Source organism: Pteronotus mesoamericanus, unplaced genomic scaffold, assembly GCF_021234165.1.
Source record: "Pteronotus mesoamericanus isolate MK-2021 breed Mesoamerican mustached bat unplaced genomic scaffold, CSHL_Meso_final contig_55, whole genome shotgun sequence".
In the NCBI taxonomy this organism is placed as follows: domain Eukaryota; kingdom Metazoa; phylum Chordata; class Mammalia; order Chiroptera; family Mormoopidae; genus Pteronotus; species Pteronotus mesoamericanus.
This window is the reverse complement of record NW_026555198.1, coordinates 274,534-287,478: the sequence shown is the minus strand read 5'-3', so window position 1 is coordinate 287,478 and position 12,945 is coordinate 274,534. Positions and strand designations below refer to the sequence as shown.

Sequence of the window (12,945 nt, the reverse complement as noted above, 5' to 3'; positions counted from 1 at the left end):
GGATAGGTGCCGGTTCTAGTGCATCTTGGTAACCTAAGGTCCTAGCATGGAGGCTGAGCTCCATGGTGGTGAGTGAGTGAAAGAAGGTGCGATGGATACAAGGACCAACCTTTTCCAAGCCTCAGCCCTCTGCTTTATCTCTCTGGTACCGTCCTCAGGCTGGCTTTGCGGCGGGGGGAGGGGGGTTGCAGCAGTTAGTTGCTTGCCTCCTGTACTCCATGATTCAGAGGTGCTCAAGCTCCAAACCTGGAACTTAAAATATACAAGTGTAAACACCAGCTTTACTGGCCAACTAACTTAGTCATGTTTCTTTTTCTTTTGAAAGGACACAGTACTTTCCTTCTAAACAACTTGTTTCTCTCACAAATTACACATATGGCTGAAAATGAAGAAATGTGTAATTTTTCATTGGTTAGATACTTACTCAGTTCCTGCTAAGTGCCAGGCATTTTTACTAGGCTCTGGCGACTTAGCCATCAATAAGGACGGTACAGCTCAGAGGAGACACGATCATGGTGGGTGGGAAATAAGATGGAAGTACTGGATGCTGGTGAATAACCATCCTTAAACCTTTTGGTCTTAGGATCCCTTTAAATTATTGAAGATCTCAAAGAGTTTTTGTTTATGTGGATTGTACTTATCAACATTTGTAACACTAAAATTAAAACAGGCACTTAGCCCTAGCTAGTATGGCTCGGTTGGAGCATTATCTGTGAATATAAAGGTTGGGGGTTCAATTCCAGGTCAGGGCACATAACCTAGATTGGGGGTTTGATCCCTGCTCAGGATATTTAGGGAAGGCAACCAATCAATGTTTCTCTCAACTCAAAAAACATTTTTAATTTTTTTTGAAAAGTGGCCGTTTAAAAGTATTCTTTTAAAAATAACAAATCCATTATGTGTAAACATGAAGTTCATAAACATAAAGTTGAGGGTGGGGAAAAGCATTCCAGAAGAAATTATTTCTGCTATTTCTTTGCTTCCAAACATTCTGACTCCCCAGTTACGAGCTGTGTAAATATGGTTTCCACTATAACAATTTTTAAATAGTACCTTGGGTTTTTGGTGTATTTTTCCAATTACATTTATTTTTTATGAAGTTGTGTTGGAGACTATTGGAGAATTGAACTTGAATGCATTTTTTTTTTAGTATATATAACATGAGTTTTATTAGGCTCATTAAAGCATCACTAAATATTTCTCCCTGGAACCAAAAATAGCATACAGCTGTTTTCAGCACTGCTTATGGGCTCCCATTTCAATCCCGAGTGAGTTCATAGCATAGGTAATAGATAATATGCTACCCAGCCCTACTGCATGTGACACCCTGCATGCCTGCTGTATCCACAGGTTACTCTGAGTAGATATTCAAAAAGGTCCCTATGCCTATGTCCCATGTGACCCAGCCACCCTAGCTCAAAGGCTGTCCAAAGGCCTGTGAAGAGACTTGGCAGGGTAGGCCTGCATTCTAGACAGTTTGATGAACTGAACCAGTAACAGCCTCTCCCAGTGAGAGAAATGAGTCTGGAAGAAACAAGGATATGATCAGAGTATCGCAGAAGCAGGGAAGCTTATGTAGGGAAGGTAATAAGCAGAACAGAGGCTTACTGTGAAGTTCCCCAGAAGTGAGAGGAGAAGCTGACACAGTAACAGGGTCACTGAGTCACCATAATAGTGGAGTTGGGAGCTAAGTACACTTGTGCCTAAATACAGGGGTCCCCAACCTCCCTCCACATCCGCTGGCATTACCACCTGAGCTCCACCTCCTGTCTCCCACCCCGCTTCCCTGCCTGAGCTCTGCCTCCTGTCTCCCCTGCCCTCTTCCCTGCCCTAACCCCTTTCATGGAAAAATTGTCTTCCAGGAAACTGGTCCCTGGTGCCAAAAGGTTGGAGACCGCTGCCTAAATGGCATTCTGTTTGGCCATGAGACCTGACAGTTATTTTTAGAGCAATGCTGTTGTCTCTATGAGGCTTGGCTCCTGTTTGTTCTTATGTCCCTATGTATTCGTAGAATTAACTCCCTAGTAACCGAAGTAATCTGGAAGCATCCCTGTCTTCATAACCTGTCTTTTTTGCAAGTCACAGAAACGCTCAAGGTAACAAGCAGAAAGTGGGAGATTCATTATTACAAAGATAGGGAGTAGCTCCTGAAACTCGAGGACTGGAATGTAGATGGGCTGCGGAGGGGCTGCTGGACCCAGGAAGCAGAACTAGTCTTGCAACCCAGACAGCTGGCTTATATCTGAATATCTTCATTCTCTCTGACCTCTGTAAGTGGTGATCTGTGCTGTACTCCTGGCCTGATAGGCCACAGTCCTCTTGGTAGATAAACATACATTAACCTACAAAAGCAAAAACTGCTTGACCAGAGAAGTCACCTACGTGGCCTAGAAACTTCTGGAAAATTACTGAACTATAACAAGTAAAATTTTTAATGGCCTATTCAAGCTAACTCTATGTGGGAATTTTCCTTTCCCTACTTCCTGCAGTCTCAAGACTGAAAATAAAAGTAACTCCTTTTGACAAACAATCGATGGGTCCTTGACCTAAAGTGGCTATAACTGCTGAAATTCTTAAACCCAAATATGCTATTTTCAGTAGATGTGCCAGTGTTTGATGTTTGGCACTTCCAACTTCAATGACAAATACTTGCCCATTGGACATTTTGGTTATACCTATGTGTGTGCTTCTGTTTTCCTGTTTTATAGTATATTATTATGGTCCATTATTCTTAGTCTAGGGTCAGGGCAGACCCTGAGAAAAATTGAGAAGTATGCAAAATTTGTTTTTCATGTGTCCCACCTCTCCCCCCATTTAGGACCCCCTCCAAAGAAAGGAAATCTTCCATAGTAACATATCTGGCACATGAAAGACATTGCAGACATTGGAGCCTACTTGCAAGGTTAATCCTGACAAGGACAATCTGTTAAAAAAAAAAAAGACTACCCCCTCCAAAAAAATCAAAGCCATAGTTTTTTTTTTTTAATTTTATTGATGATTCTATTACAGTTGTCCTGAATTTTTCCCCCTTTGCCCCCCTCCACCCAGTACCTCCCTCCAATGTTCACGTCCACGGGTCATGCATATAAGTTCGTTGCCTATTTTTCCTATACTGTACTTTGCATCCCCATGGCTATTCTACAACTACCTATTTGTACTTCTTAATCCCCTTCTTCACCCATTGCCCCACACCCTCTCACACCTGGCAACCACCAAAACACTCTCCGTATTCATGATTCTGTCTCTGTTCTCCTTGTTTTCTTTGTTTGTTTTAGATTCAGTTGTTGGTAGATAAGTATTTTTTGCCATTTTATTGTTCACAGTTTTGATCTTTTTCTTAAATAAGTCCCTTTAACATTTCATATAATAATGGTGTAGTGATGATGAATTCCTTTAGGTTTTTCTTGTTTGGGAAGCTCTTTATCTGCCCTGCCATTCTAACTGATAGGTAGCTTTGCTGGGTAGAGCAATCCTGGCCATAAGTCCCTGCTTTTCATGACTTGGAATATTTCTTGCCAATGCCTTCTAGCCTGCAAACTTTCTTTTGAGAAACCAGCTGACAGTCTTATGGGGACTCCCCTGTAGGTAACTAACTTATTTTCTCTTACCGCGTTTAAGATTCACTCTTTATCTTCAACCTTTGGCATTTTAATTATGATGTGTCTTGGAGTGGGTCTCTTTGCATCCATCTTGTTTGGGACTCTGTGCTTCCTGGACTTGTGTGTCTATTTCCTTCATCAAATTAGGGAAGTTCTCTTATTTTTTCAAATAGATTTCCAATTTCTTGCCCTTTCTCTTCTTCTTCCAGCATCCCTATGATGTGAATATTGGACCTCTTGAAGTTGTCCCAGCGGCTGTTTATGCTATCCTCATTTTTTTTGGATTCTCTTTTCTTGTTGCTCTGATTGTTCCGTATGTTCCAAATCACTGATTTGAATCACAGCTTCATCCACTCTACTGTTGTTTCCCTGTAAATTGTTCTTTATTTCAATTAGTATATCCTTTGTTTCTGACTGGATTTTTTTTATGTTCCTGAGGTCCTCACTAAGTTCCTGGAACATTCTTATAACCACTGTTTTGACCTCTGCCTTGCTTATCTCCATTTCGTTTAGTTCTTTTTCTGAAGTTTTTTTTTTTTTATCTGTTCTTTCATTTGGGCTGTATTTCTTTGTCTCCTTGTCTTGGCACCCTCCTGTGTTTGTTTCTATGTATTAGGTAGAGCTGCTCTGACTCCTTGTCTTGGCAGTGTGGCCTAATGAAGTAGGTGTCCTGTAGGGTACAGTGACACAGCCTCCCCTATCACCCAAGCTGGGTACTCGAGATATGCCCTTCGTGTGGGCTGAATACACCCCCCTCTTGTAGTTGAGCTTTGGTTGCTGTTGCCAGGTCAATGGGAGGGATTTACTCAAGCCAGTCAGCTGCAAGGATTGACTGTGACCACTTACCGCAAACCTCCGCCCTCCGTGAAAGATTAGCTATGCAGGGGCAGGATGGTGGTGTCCGACATGGTCTGCAGCTGTCTACTTGGTGTGCTGGCCTTGGGGTTTCCTGGGTGGTGCCAGCCAAGGTCAGCCCCCACTTGTGTTTTTTCAGGGGCCACCTTGCCTAAGCTATAAAGCAATCTTAGATGCTGCTACTTGTGCTGGGCTTGGATATTCCCAGGTGAAGCCAAGCTGTAAATCTAGGCAGGCTGCTGCTAGTGCTAGGCCTGGGGCCACTTAGCAGTAGATATAGGGGCTAGGGGCTCACTGAGGCCAGCTGGTGTTTGTTTGAGAGGATTTAGGAAGTTGTGAAGCATGAGCCAAGACTAGCCATTCGTAGGGAAAAGCAGTTTGGGTGGGCCTGTAAGTTGGGTGGGGCAGATTCTCTGGGATCTGCAAAGACCTGGGATCAGGTCAAACTGTGTTATCCAGGTTAACGGAGTCTCAGATATGGCACTAGCCTGCTGGCTCTGTTGGGGAAGGATTTAGAGAAGGGACAATGGCCTCTGCTGGCCTTGATGGCAGACATCTCAGTTCGTCCTTTTATGCCACTGGTGCTTTTCAAGCTGCTACCTGAGTGTTGGAGCTCAGAGTTAGTGGGTCTGAGTAGGTGAGTCTGTGCATGGGTTCTTTAAGAGGAATTGTGTGGGGCTCCAGAAGTTTCTTCCACTGATTCAATCCCTGCTGGATTTTGCAGCCAGAAGTTGTGGGAACTTATTTTCCTGGCACTGTAATTCTGGTATTGGATGCCTGATGTGGGGTTGGGACTCCTTGCTCCCAAGATATCCCTCCTGAATTTTATCCACCACACATGGGTGAGGGACCAGCCCATTCTGCATTTTCTCCCCTTCTACCAGTCTGGATGGATATTTATTTACTTCCATAGTTGTCAGACTTCCATTCAGTTCAATTTTTGACAGTTCTGAGTGATAGTGGTTACATATTTTAGCTGTAATTTTGATGTGGTTGTGCAAAGAAAGAGGCATGCCGTGTTTACCTATGCTGCCATCTTTTTAAAAGATTTTTTAGTTACTTATTTTTAGAGAGAGGGGAAGGGAGGGAAAAAGGGAGAGAAACATTAATGCATGGTTACCTTTTGCATGTCCCCTACTGGGGACCTGGCCCACAACCCAGGCATTTTCCCTGACTGGGAATCGAACCGGTGGCCCTTTGCATCACGGGCCAGTGCTCAATCATCTGAGCCACATCAGCCAGGGCTATGCCACTATCTTTACTGGAAGTCAAAGCCATAGTTTTAATCCCAATTTAACTATGGAAGGGAGACTGATGCCCTATAAAACTAGGGAATTATTTTATATCAGATCCCTAAGTCACATTGGGATTACTTAGGATGAAGAAAATAAAGTTCTTTGATCTCTAGTTTTATCAACTGCTAAAAGGTTCTCTTGGCTTTTGTAATCTGGTACTTTTATCAATTTATCTCTAAAATGTTATATTTAGGAGAGTAAAGATGTAATTTTACCCAGAGTGAGAAAATAGTAAAATATTCAGAATCTTTGTGACTTGAAAATAAATTTTGGGGTTAAAATGGGTCCTCAGTTACATTCTGTTGGAAATATTGATTGTAGAATATAAAGTTACACAATATTATTTGTAACTTTAATATTTATTTGTTTTACCCCACATACTATACAATATCCAACTTAAAACAGTACTAATACAATATTGGCACCCCCCCCACACACACACATACACTTACGTAAACCAGTTTTACAGAAATGTAAAGCCTAGTGTTAATCTATATCCCCTTTTTGAGCCACACCATTAGCAAAAGTTTACGACTACACAAGCTATTTAAAGAAAGCTCAAAACTACCAAAAGCACACTCCAAAATCAAGTTTTTGAAATTGCAAATTTAGCTATCTCTAGTGCCAAACTTATGCATCAAATTGCCTCAAGAAAACATTTTCTGAAATCACAAATCTAAATCTCTTATCTACTGACAACAGTTGTTTGAAGTAACAATTATTAACAAGCTCATAACAATAGCAAAGTAGGATCAGAGGATAGGAAACCAGAACCTTACATTTGATTTCCAAGGGCAGAGATTAAGTAAATCAGACTCTTACAGGACTTAGGCACCCCATCAGGTTTAATTAAATCAAGCAGGAAGATGATCTGATAAAAACTGCACACCCATGTGTTAGGGATTTTATGTGGTACTTCTGTATTTTTTAGGAAGAGGGCACTGCTTACCAAAAGAAATAAATTTCCTTCAAGGAAGAATTCAGAGACCAGCAGGCTTGCAGATTTTTCAACAGGGGTCCATCTTTCTTGGGTAGGGGGGCCTCAAATGACACCATAAACATGGCCACTTATTTTGCCTCTAAATAATGCAAGTTCTCCACAATATTTGTGAAAGAACATTGTCCAATTATCAGTCCATGGTAGCTGTAAATAGAACTGAATTAAGTCAGTAAGTGTTGACCCAGTAAGGCAAGCTCCTTGCCCCAGATCCTCACTTATTACTTTATACTCGCTGACCCTAAAACATTTTCATTGCAATTGCGCAGTTTACTTATAATGAAATAGAGATTCATGGAAAAGGGCAGTCAAAAAGCCTGTGAAGGTTTATTTTTTAGGACTTCGTTTTTTAAAGAAAACTGCAGAAGAGATGTTTTTGATCCCTTTTTCATATGCAAGCTATAATGTGTAGATTTACACCACATAATAAACACAAACAGAATTTTATGCAAATGATGGGACTGTATGAGAAATTAGAAGCATTATAGATGCAATGGAAACAAATTAGATTTTTAAATGCTACCTTGTTCATTTTTACCTTCCTTCTATGTAACCTCCCTTAAGACCCACTGACATATATAAATGTGTCTTTCTACACTTAGTGGGACTTCACTTTATTTAGAAAGCCCAATAATGTTAACATTTGTACTTTAAAGAAAATCATGGTTTGTCTTTTACTATAAAGGACCTTCACTCCTCAGATTTCAACACAATCCAGAAACAACAAAAATCCTAATACATACACCTACGCACAGCTTGGAATTGGATACACACACTGCGAGGAAAAATACCATTTTTAATTTAAAAGCTAGACTCAGTCATCTTCCTTCTTCACACTCCACCCATGAGCAAGGTCACACTAGTTTCAGACACCTGCGTGCTCCCAGCACCTGGGACTCTTCCCATTACAGCCAGGTTGTCAAGAGGGGTATCCCCAGTAGGAGGGTCAGTCAGCTCTGCCTTGCAACAGAATAACTGAGCTTTAAAGTGCTTCTGGAAGGTTTCGCTCAGCCAGTAAAGAGCAAAGGGATTTACGCAAGAATTGCTGAAAGCCAGAACCTGAGAGAAAATGGTAACGATAAAATGAATGGCAGAGGGGTCCACGTAAGTTTGGTAAGTGAATGAGCGGTAGAGATACAAGAGGTGATTCGGCAACCAGCAGAGAGCAAACAGAGCCACCAGCACTAACACCGTTTTAGCAATTCTCTTCCGGGATTCAACCTATAAGGGAAAATAAAAATGGCAAAAGAAACCAATCATTTAGCTGGCAGAGTCTTTTAAAAGCCATTCTCTAGATTTACATAGAAATGTACAGTGAACAGGCTGGTGTCCCTTTGAACATGCATTTGTGAGATAACTGCCTGACACATGTGGGAAGGCAGCCTGTGGTGATAGAATACAGCAAGTTAATTAGCATGGTAATCCATGTTCTTGGTCTCATTAGCTCTAATTCAGAGACTCCCACCCCTGGTTTTGAGGTACTCTAGGATGTCTCCAATTATCTCAAGGAGTGTTATAGAATTCTGGAAATTTTAATTTAATTAAAAATAGAGGTATTATACAAGACATATCAGCAGAGGCTGACTAGGTTAGAATATTATTCTGGGGTTTTTGAAAGTTGCCAAGTTGGTAACAAAAATTGTTTTTAATCTATAGGAATTCTATGTAGTCAAAGGAATAAAAACCAATGTGTCTCCTTCATATGTGGAAATAATCCTATACGTATTAATAAGAGAAATTAACCAGATGAAATGAAGATATTCCCAGTGGTCACAGAAAGAGCAAAGATAGCTTCACATGCGCATTAAATATGCAACTTTAGCTTTATGAGCACCACTGTTGAACCAACCGAATAGACCAGCTCTAAAAAAAAGGCACTGAGCTCTCTGTAAAGTGGTCAAGAGGTAAATGGAATCATCCCTCTCCCCCAAAAGATAGAAATTCTGTTCCATTTTTAAAAAGCAAATGAAACAATGTTTTGGCAACATTCTTTTTATTCTGTTAATATTTAAGGGAGAAGAGCACACCTGGCTCTTGCAATAGTCTTTGTTTTTTTTTTGTTTGTTTGTTTTAATTTATTGCAATAGCCTTAAAAAAGCCTCTGTGAGTCACTGTGTTCTCTTGCACTGGCACTTCATCCATGGAGACCTCAGTTTACTCATCTCTGTGTAAGTGGTTTGCATTGAATAATGTTACAGCTTCTTGCCAGCTGTACCATCCTGTGATTCTCTATCGTTCTGTTACATATTATTAAAAAAAAATGCTTTACTTTATAGTCTCACCTTGTGCAGTGATCTTCACTATTCCATGGGTGAATAACTTTGACTGCTCCCAAATTTCAGTTGTCCCTTTTCTAATAATAATAGTTCTACTGTTTATTGAATGCTTACTATGCACCGAGGTCTATGCTAAGTATTATCATATGTATCATCCAGTCCCCATCTTCATTTTACAGACAAGGAAACTGAGGTGCAGGGAGGTTAAGTAACTTGCTCTAGATTGCTCAGCTAATATGTGATAGAGCTGGAATTAAATTCTGGGTCTGACAGACTCCAGAGCCCATGATCATAAAAAAAAATAATAATACTATACTTTTGTTGTATTTATTGCTCACAGGTTCTAAAGTAGGACCTTTGACTTCTAAATTCATTCATGAATCCTGATTAGTACATACCTGCTTGCGAGCATGGCTTTGTTCCTCAGTAGGCATGTTCAAGGTGCTCCTGTAAAGAGTCTTAGCAATCAAAGAATAATAGACAGAGATAATAGAGAGTGGAATAATGTAGAACACTAAGAAGCACAGCAGAGAATGTATCTCTTGCAGGAGCCTCTCTGAAACAGGATAAGAGGCACATGATTCAAATGTCACATTTTTGTTGGGATCTTGAAAAGTATATACATTGGAAAATATAGCCTCTGGTAGAGCAATTATCATTGACATGATCCAGATGCACCCAGCTTTGGCACAGGTTTTCAGGATGGCGTTGGAAGGCTGTCGCTCTAGTGGCTTCACAACTGCCTTGTATCTAGAAACACATAAGCACAGGCAAAGATCAAATAAATATCAAAATTACAAAATCTTAGGGTTAAAAGTGATCACCCAGTTCTACCTTCTAACCAAATGTATATAACCAAGTCATCATTAACCACCTGGAATTAGTTATGGTTTCAAATACACAAAGTACATCTTAGTATTTTTTATTTGTGCTCATCCCCTCTTCCCTTATTCACCAGTATGAGATATTCCAGGTTTGCAATTTTATCATTTTATGTGTAGATCCTTTGTTTAGGACAAATAAAATTTTCCAGCATGATTTTATGTGTGATTGAGAGTAATTCATTGTCTGTGTATTACCTTAAGTATTCTAAAAGGTTTCCTTTTTGTATGAGTGACTGATGTTAAACCTAATTCTCCTTTCTTCGTATAAAAGAATGCCATGAGTTTATGCAGTAGAGAAAAGAGGGTTAATTTCTTTCCTGTTCAAAAATGGTAATTTGTTACCCAAGCCAATGGTAAGTAGATTTGGGGCAAGAAAAGGGTGAAAAAAAGGGTGAAGCCCTGTGCCCATACAAAGATGGATATGTCTTCATTCTGACATATCCACCTTAAAATCTACAGCCTTTAAGTAAATCTGCCCTCAAATATAATATAAAACCAGTCAAAGCAAAGATACAAAAAAGACACCAAGAAAGCTTTTCCTTGTCTCAGATTCCAGAATCTGAAGAAACTATTCCTTCTGGTACTGCCAGGTATTTATTACTTACAGGCTTCTCGCAGACTTTCCTAAGCATCACTTTTATCATTTAGAGGCTCAATTTTGTTCATGCTTTCAGTTAACATTCTACAGTAGGAACACAGAAATCCAGAGTACTTAGACTGGAAATGTCCTAACCGAGCCCAAATACTCTGACTGCCAGAGCTTCTCACATGCTCTATCCATAAAGCTCTAAAAGTTAAACAAGATTATTTTATTTCTCTGGAAACAAGAATGCTGTTGAGTGCCTATAGGGAAAACAAATACAATTAAGTGCTGACATTACACTAAGTTACCAGGAAGCCAGAAACCTTGCCATTTTTCTGCTATTAATTAATTTGATGAATTTCAAATGTATTAGATGCACGTGTTTTTTTTTAACTGGTGTTCTGGTAGTCAGTTATACATATGTGGTAAATTTCACACTAAGGCTGATGTTTTAATGTTGACAATATTGCACCACTAGGCTGCACTAATGTATAAAGCATGAATTATTTTTCTTTTACATCTGGAACAATTTGCCATAATAAACGGGGAAAAACATCATTCTAATATTCTTTCAAGCAAACTATTACATCTCAGAGAGAACACATTATCCATAAAACATACAATTTTCAACCTCTCTTCTGATGCTAACATGGAACAATTTGCCGTAATAAACTGGGGTGGGGGGCATCGTTCAAATATTCTTTCAAGCAAACTATTACATTTCGAAGAGAATACATTATCCCTAAAACATAAAATTTCAACCTCACCTCTGATGCTAACACAGGAATTTTAACATTCTTATACCAACTTTTATTTAAAATGCCTCCTGATTTTTCAGTCTTACACCCTGGTAACAGAGGTGAGAAAAGCAGGATAGGAGCCAGTGAATGCTAAGTACAAGCATTTATTTCTTTTCATATCTTGTTCCCTTTTCTTTTTGCCTCATTTCACACCCTGGCAAATATAATTGAGAAAAGAAACCCACCTGTCAGCGCTGAGAATTGTTAACGTGAACACTGATACACCAACAGAAGTGAGCCGGATGAAAGAGAGCACCTTACATCCAATTCTTCCGAACAGCCATCCTTCTGCAAGGTAGTGGGCTGCATCCACCGGCACACAAGTTAGCAGAAGTAAAAGATCTCCAAAAGCCAGGCTAGTGATGAAAACATTAGGAACAGTTTGCATAGATTTGATCCTGAAAAATACTTTGATGAGAATAGCATTTCCAAGGATGCCCACTGAAATGATCACAGCATACGTTATATAGATGGCACACAATGCTTCTATTCCTGGAGAGTTGTCTCCGATCCATCCTTTATTCTTGGTATCATTAGGAATGACAGAGCTGGATGATTCTGTGTCATTTGTGATTAAAATTAAAGTCTGATTAGGTGACTGAGTCTGTCTTTGAGGCATTTCTCCTGAAGACTATGCCTTTAATGTTTCTTCTGTTTAGCTCAAATGTTGTTGATTGTCACGTCTAATGTCCATGTCTAGTAACGAGATGGTAGAGGAACAGAGCAGAATACAAGCAAATTCTAGACATCCAGATAGTCCTCTCCTTCAGTTGTTCTGTGTCTCCCAGCATGCTTGGCTAAGTGCTTATGAATCTGGCACTGAAGAGTGGGAGGTGGAGGAGTTTTATTGACGTTTCTGTGACTGAAGGAGGGGGATTTGGGAAATGCTCTGCAGTTGCTTGTTCTTCCCTGTTAGGGAATCTTATGAATAACTAGATAGTATAGAATAATACCCATTGTTTATTAGAATCACTCTGTTTCCATATCTAACCACGAAGATCTACATAGATCTTGTCACTTTTGTCCTGGAACTCATTCATTTTTCTGCAATCAGAAGATGGTCTAATGTACTTTTTTCACATGATAAATAAGTATGTGTGTCCCCTGAAGCACAAACTTGCATCCACTTCTCTAGATTTCATATCAGTGAGGTGCTGAAGTGAAGATTACTTACATTTTGACAGGGCTGATGTCACCTCCAAGGAGGGATAATTCAGGTGACCTGAGCTTACCATCTTGCTCTGACACATGGTAATTCCCAACTTTGTGCACACTACTGAGGCTGCACTGCACAATAGCAAAGCGACCTTTAAGAGATGAAAAATGCAGGCAAATCACCAGTTACTTTGTCTCTAAATGTCATAATAAAACAGTTTTTACTGTTTGTCTGTTGTAATGCTATATATTTTAAAACGCATTTTAGGGTTTCTCTCCTAAGAAATGGTTAAAATGAACCTCCCTTATTACAAACAAAATAACACAGAACACAGCTCAAGGTTATGACACAAAAGGACTTGTAAGAATGAAAATTATTCTTTTCAAGTTAGAGAATGCCATAGGTTACTCCAGAGACGATGGGCATGTAGATGATGTCAACAAAAGGAGGCAGAAAATCAAGACAATTTACTTTAGTACCAGCAAGAAAAGCCCCTTGTT

General features: G+C 39.7%; 1 protein-coding gene across 1 annotated transcript; it reads right to left on the bottom strand.

Annotated features, from left to right (window-relative positions):
- Positions 1 to 7,577: 7,577 nt before the first annotated feature.
- On the bottom strand, positions 7,578 to 11,908 carry BRS3 (bombesin receptor subtype 3). The gene is made up of 3 exons (XM_054579517.1): positions 11,475 to 11,908; positions 9,421 to 9,772; positions 7,578 to 7,967 (listed from the first exon to the last, which is right to left on the bottom strand). Exons 1-3 carry the CDS (start codon positions 11,906 to 11,908, stop codon positions 7,578 to 7,580), a joined length of 1,176 nt encoding a protein of 391 aa, XP_054435492.1.
- Between the last annotated feature and the right edge of the window lie 1,037 nt (positions 11,909 to 12,945).

What these genes read in the sequence shown, in the direction of transcription:
- BRS3 (XM_054579517.1), bottom strand. Translation starts at nt 11,908, where the DNA reads ATGCCTCAAAGACAGACTCAGTCACCTAATCAGACTTTAATTTTAATC. An exon ending in ACAATTCTCAGCGCTGACAG is followed by an intron (nt 9,773 to 11,474) that starts GTGGGTTTCTTT and finishes ATGTGTTTCTAG; the next exon opens with ATACAAGGCAGTTGTGAAGC. An exon ending in AAAGCCATGCTCGCAAGCAG is followed by an intron (nt 7,968 to 9,420) that starts GTATGTACTAAT and finishes TTTCCCTTATAG; the next exon opens with GTTGAATCCCGGAAGAGAAT.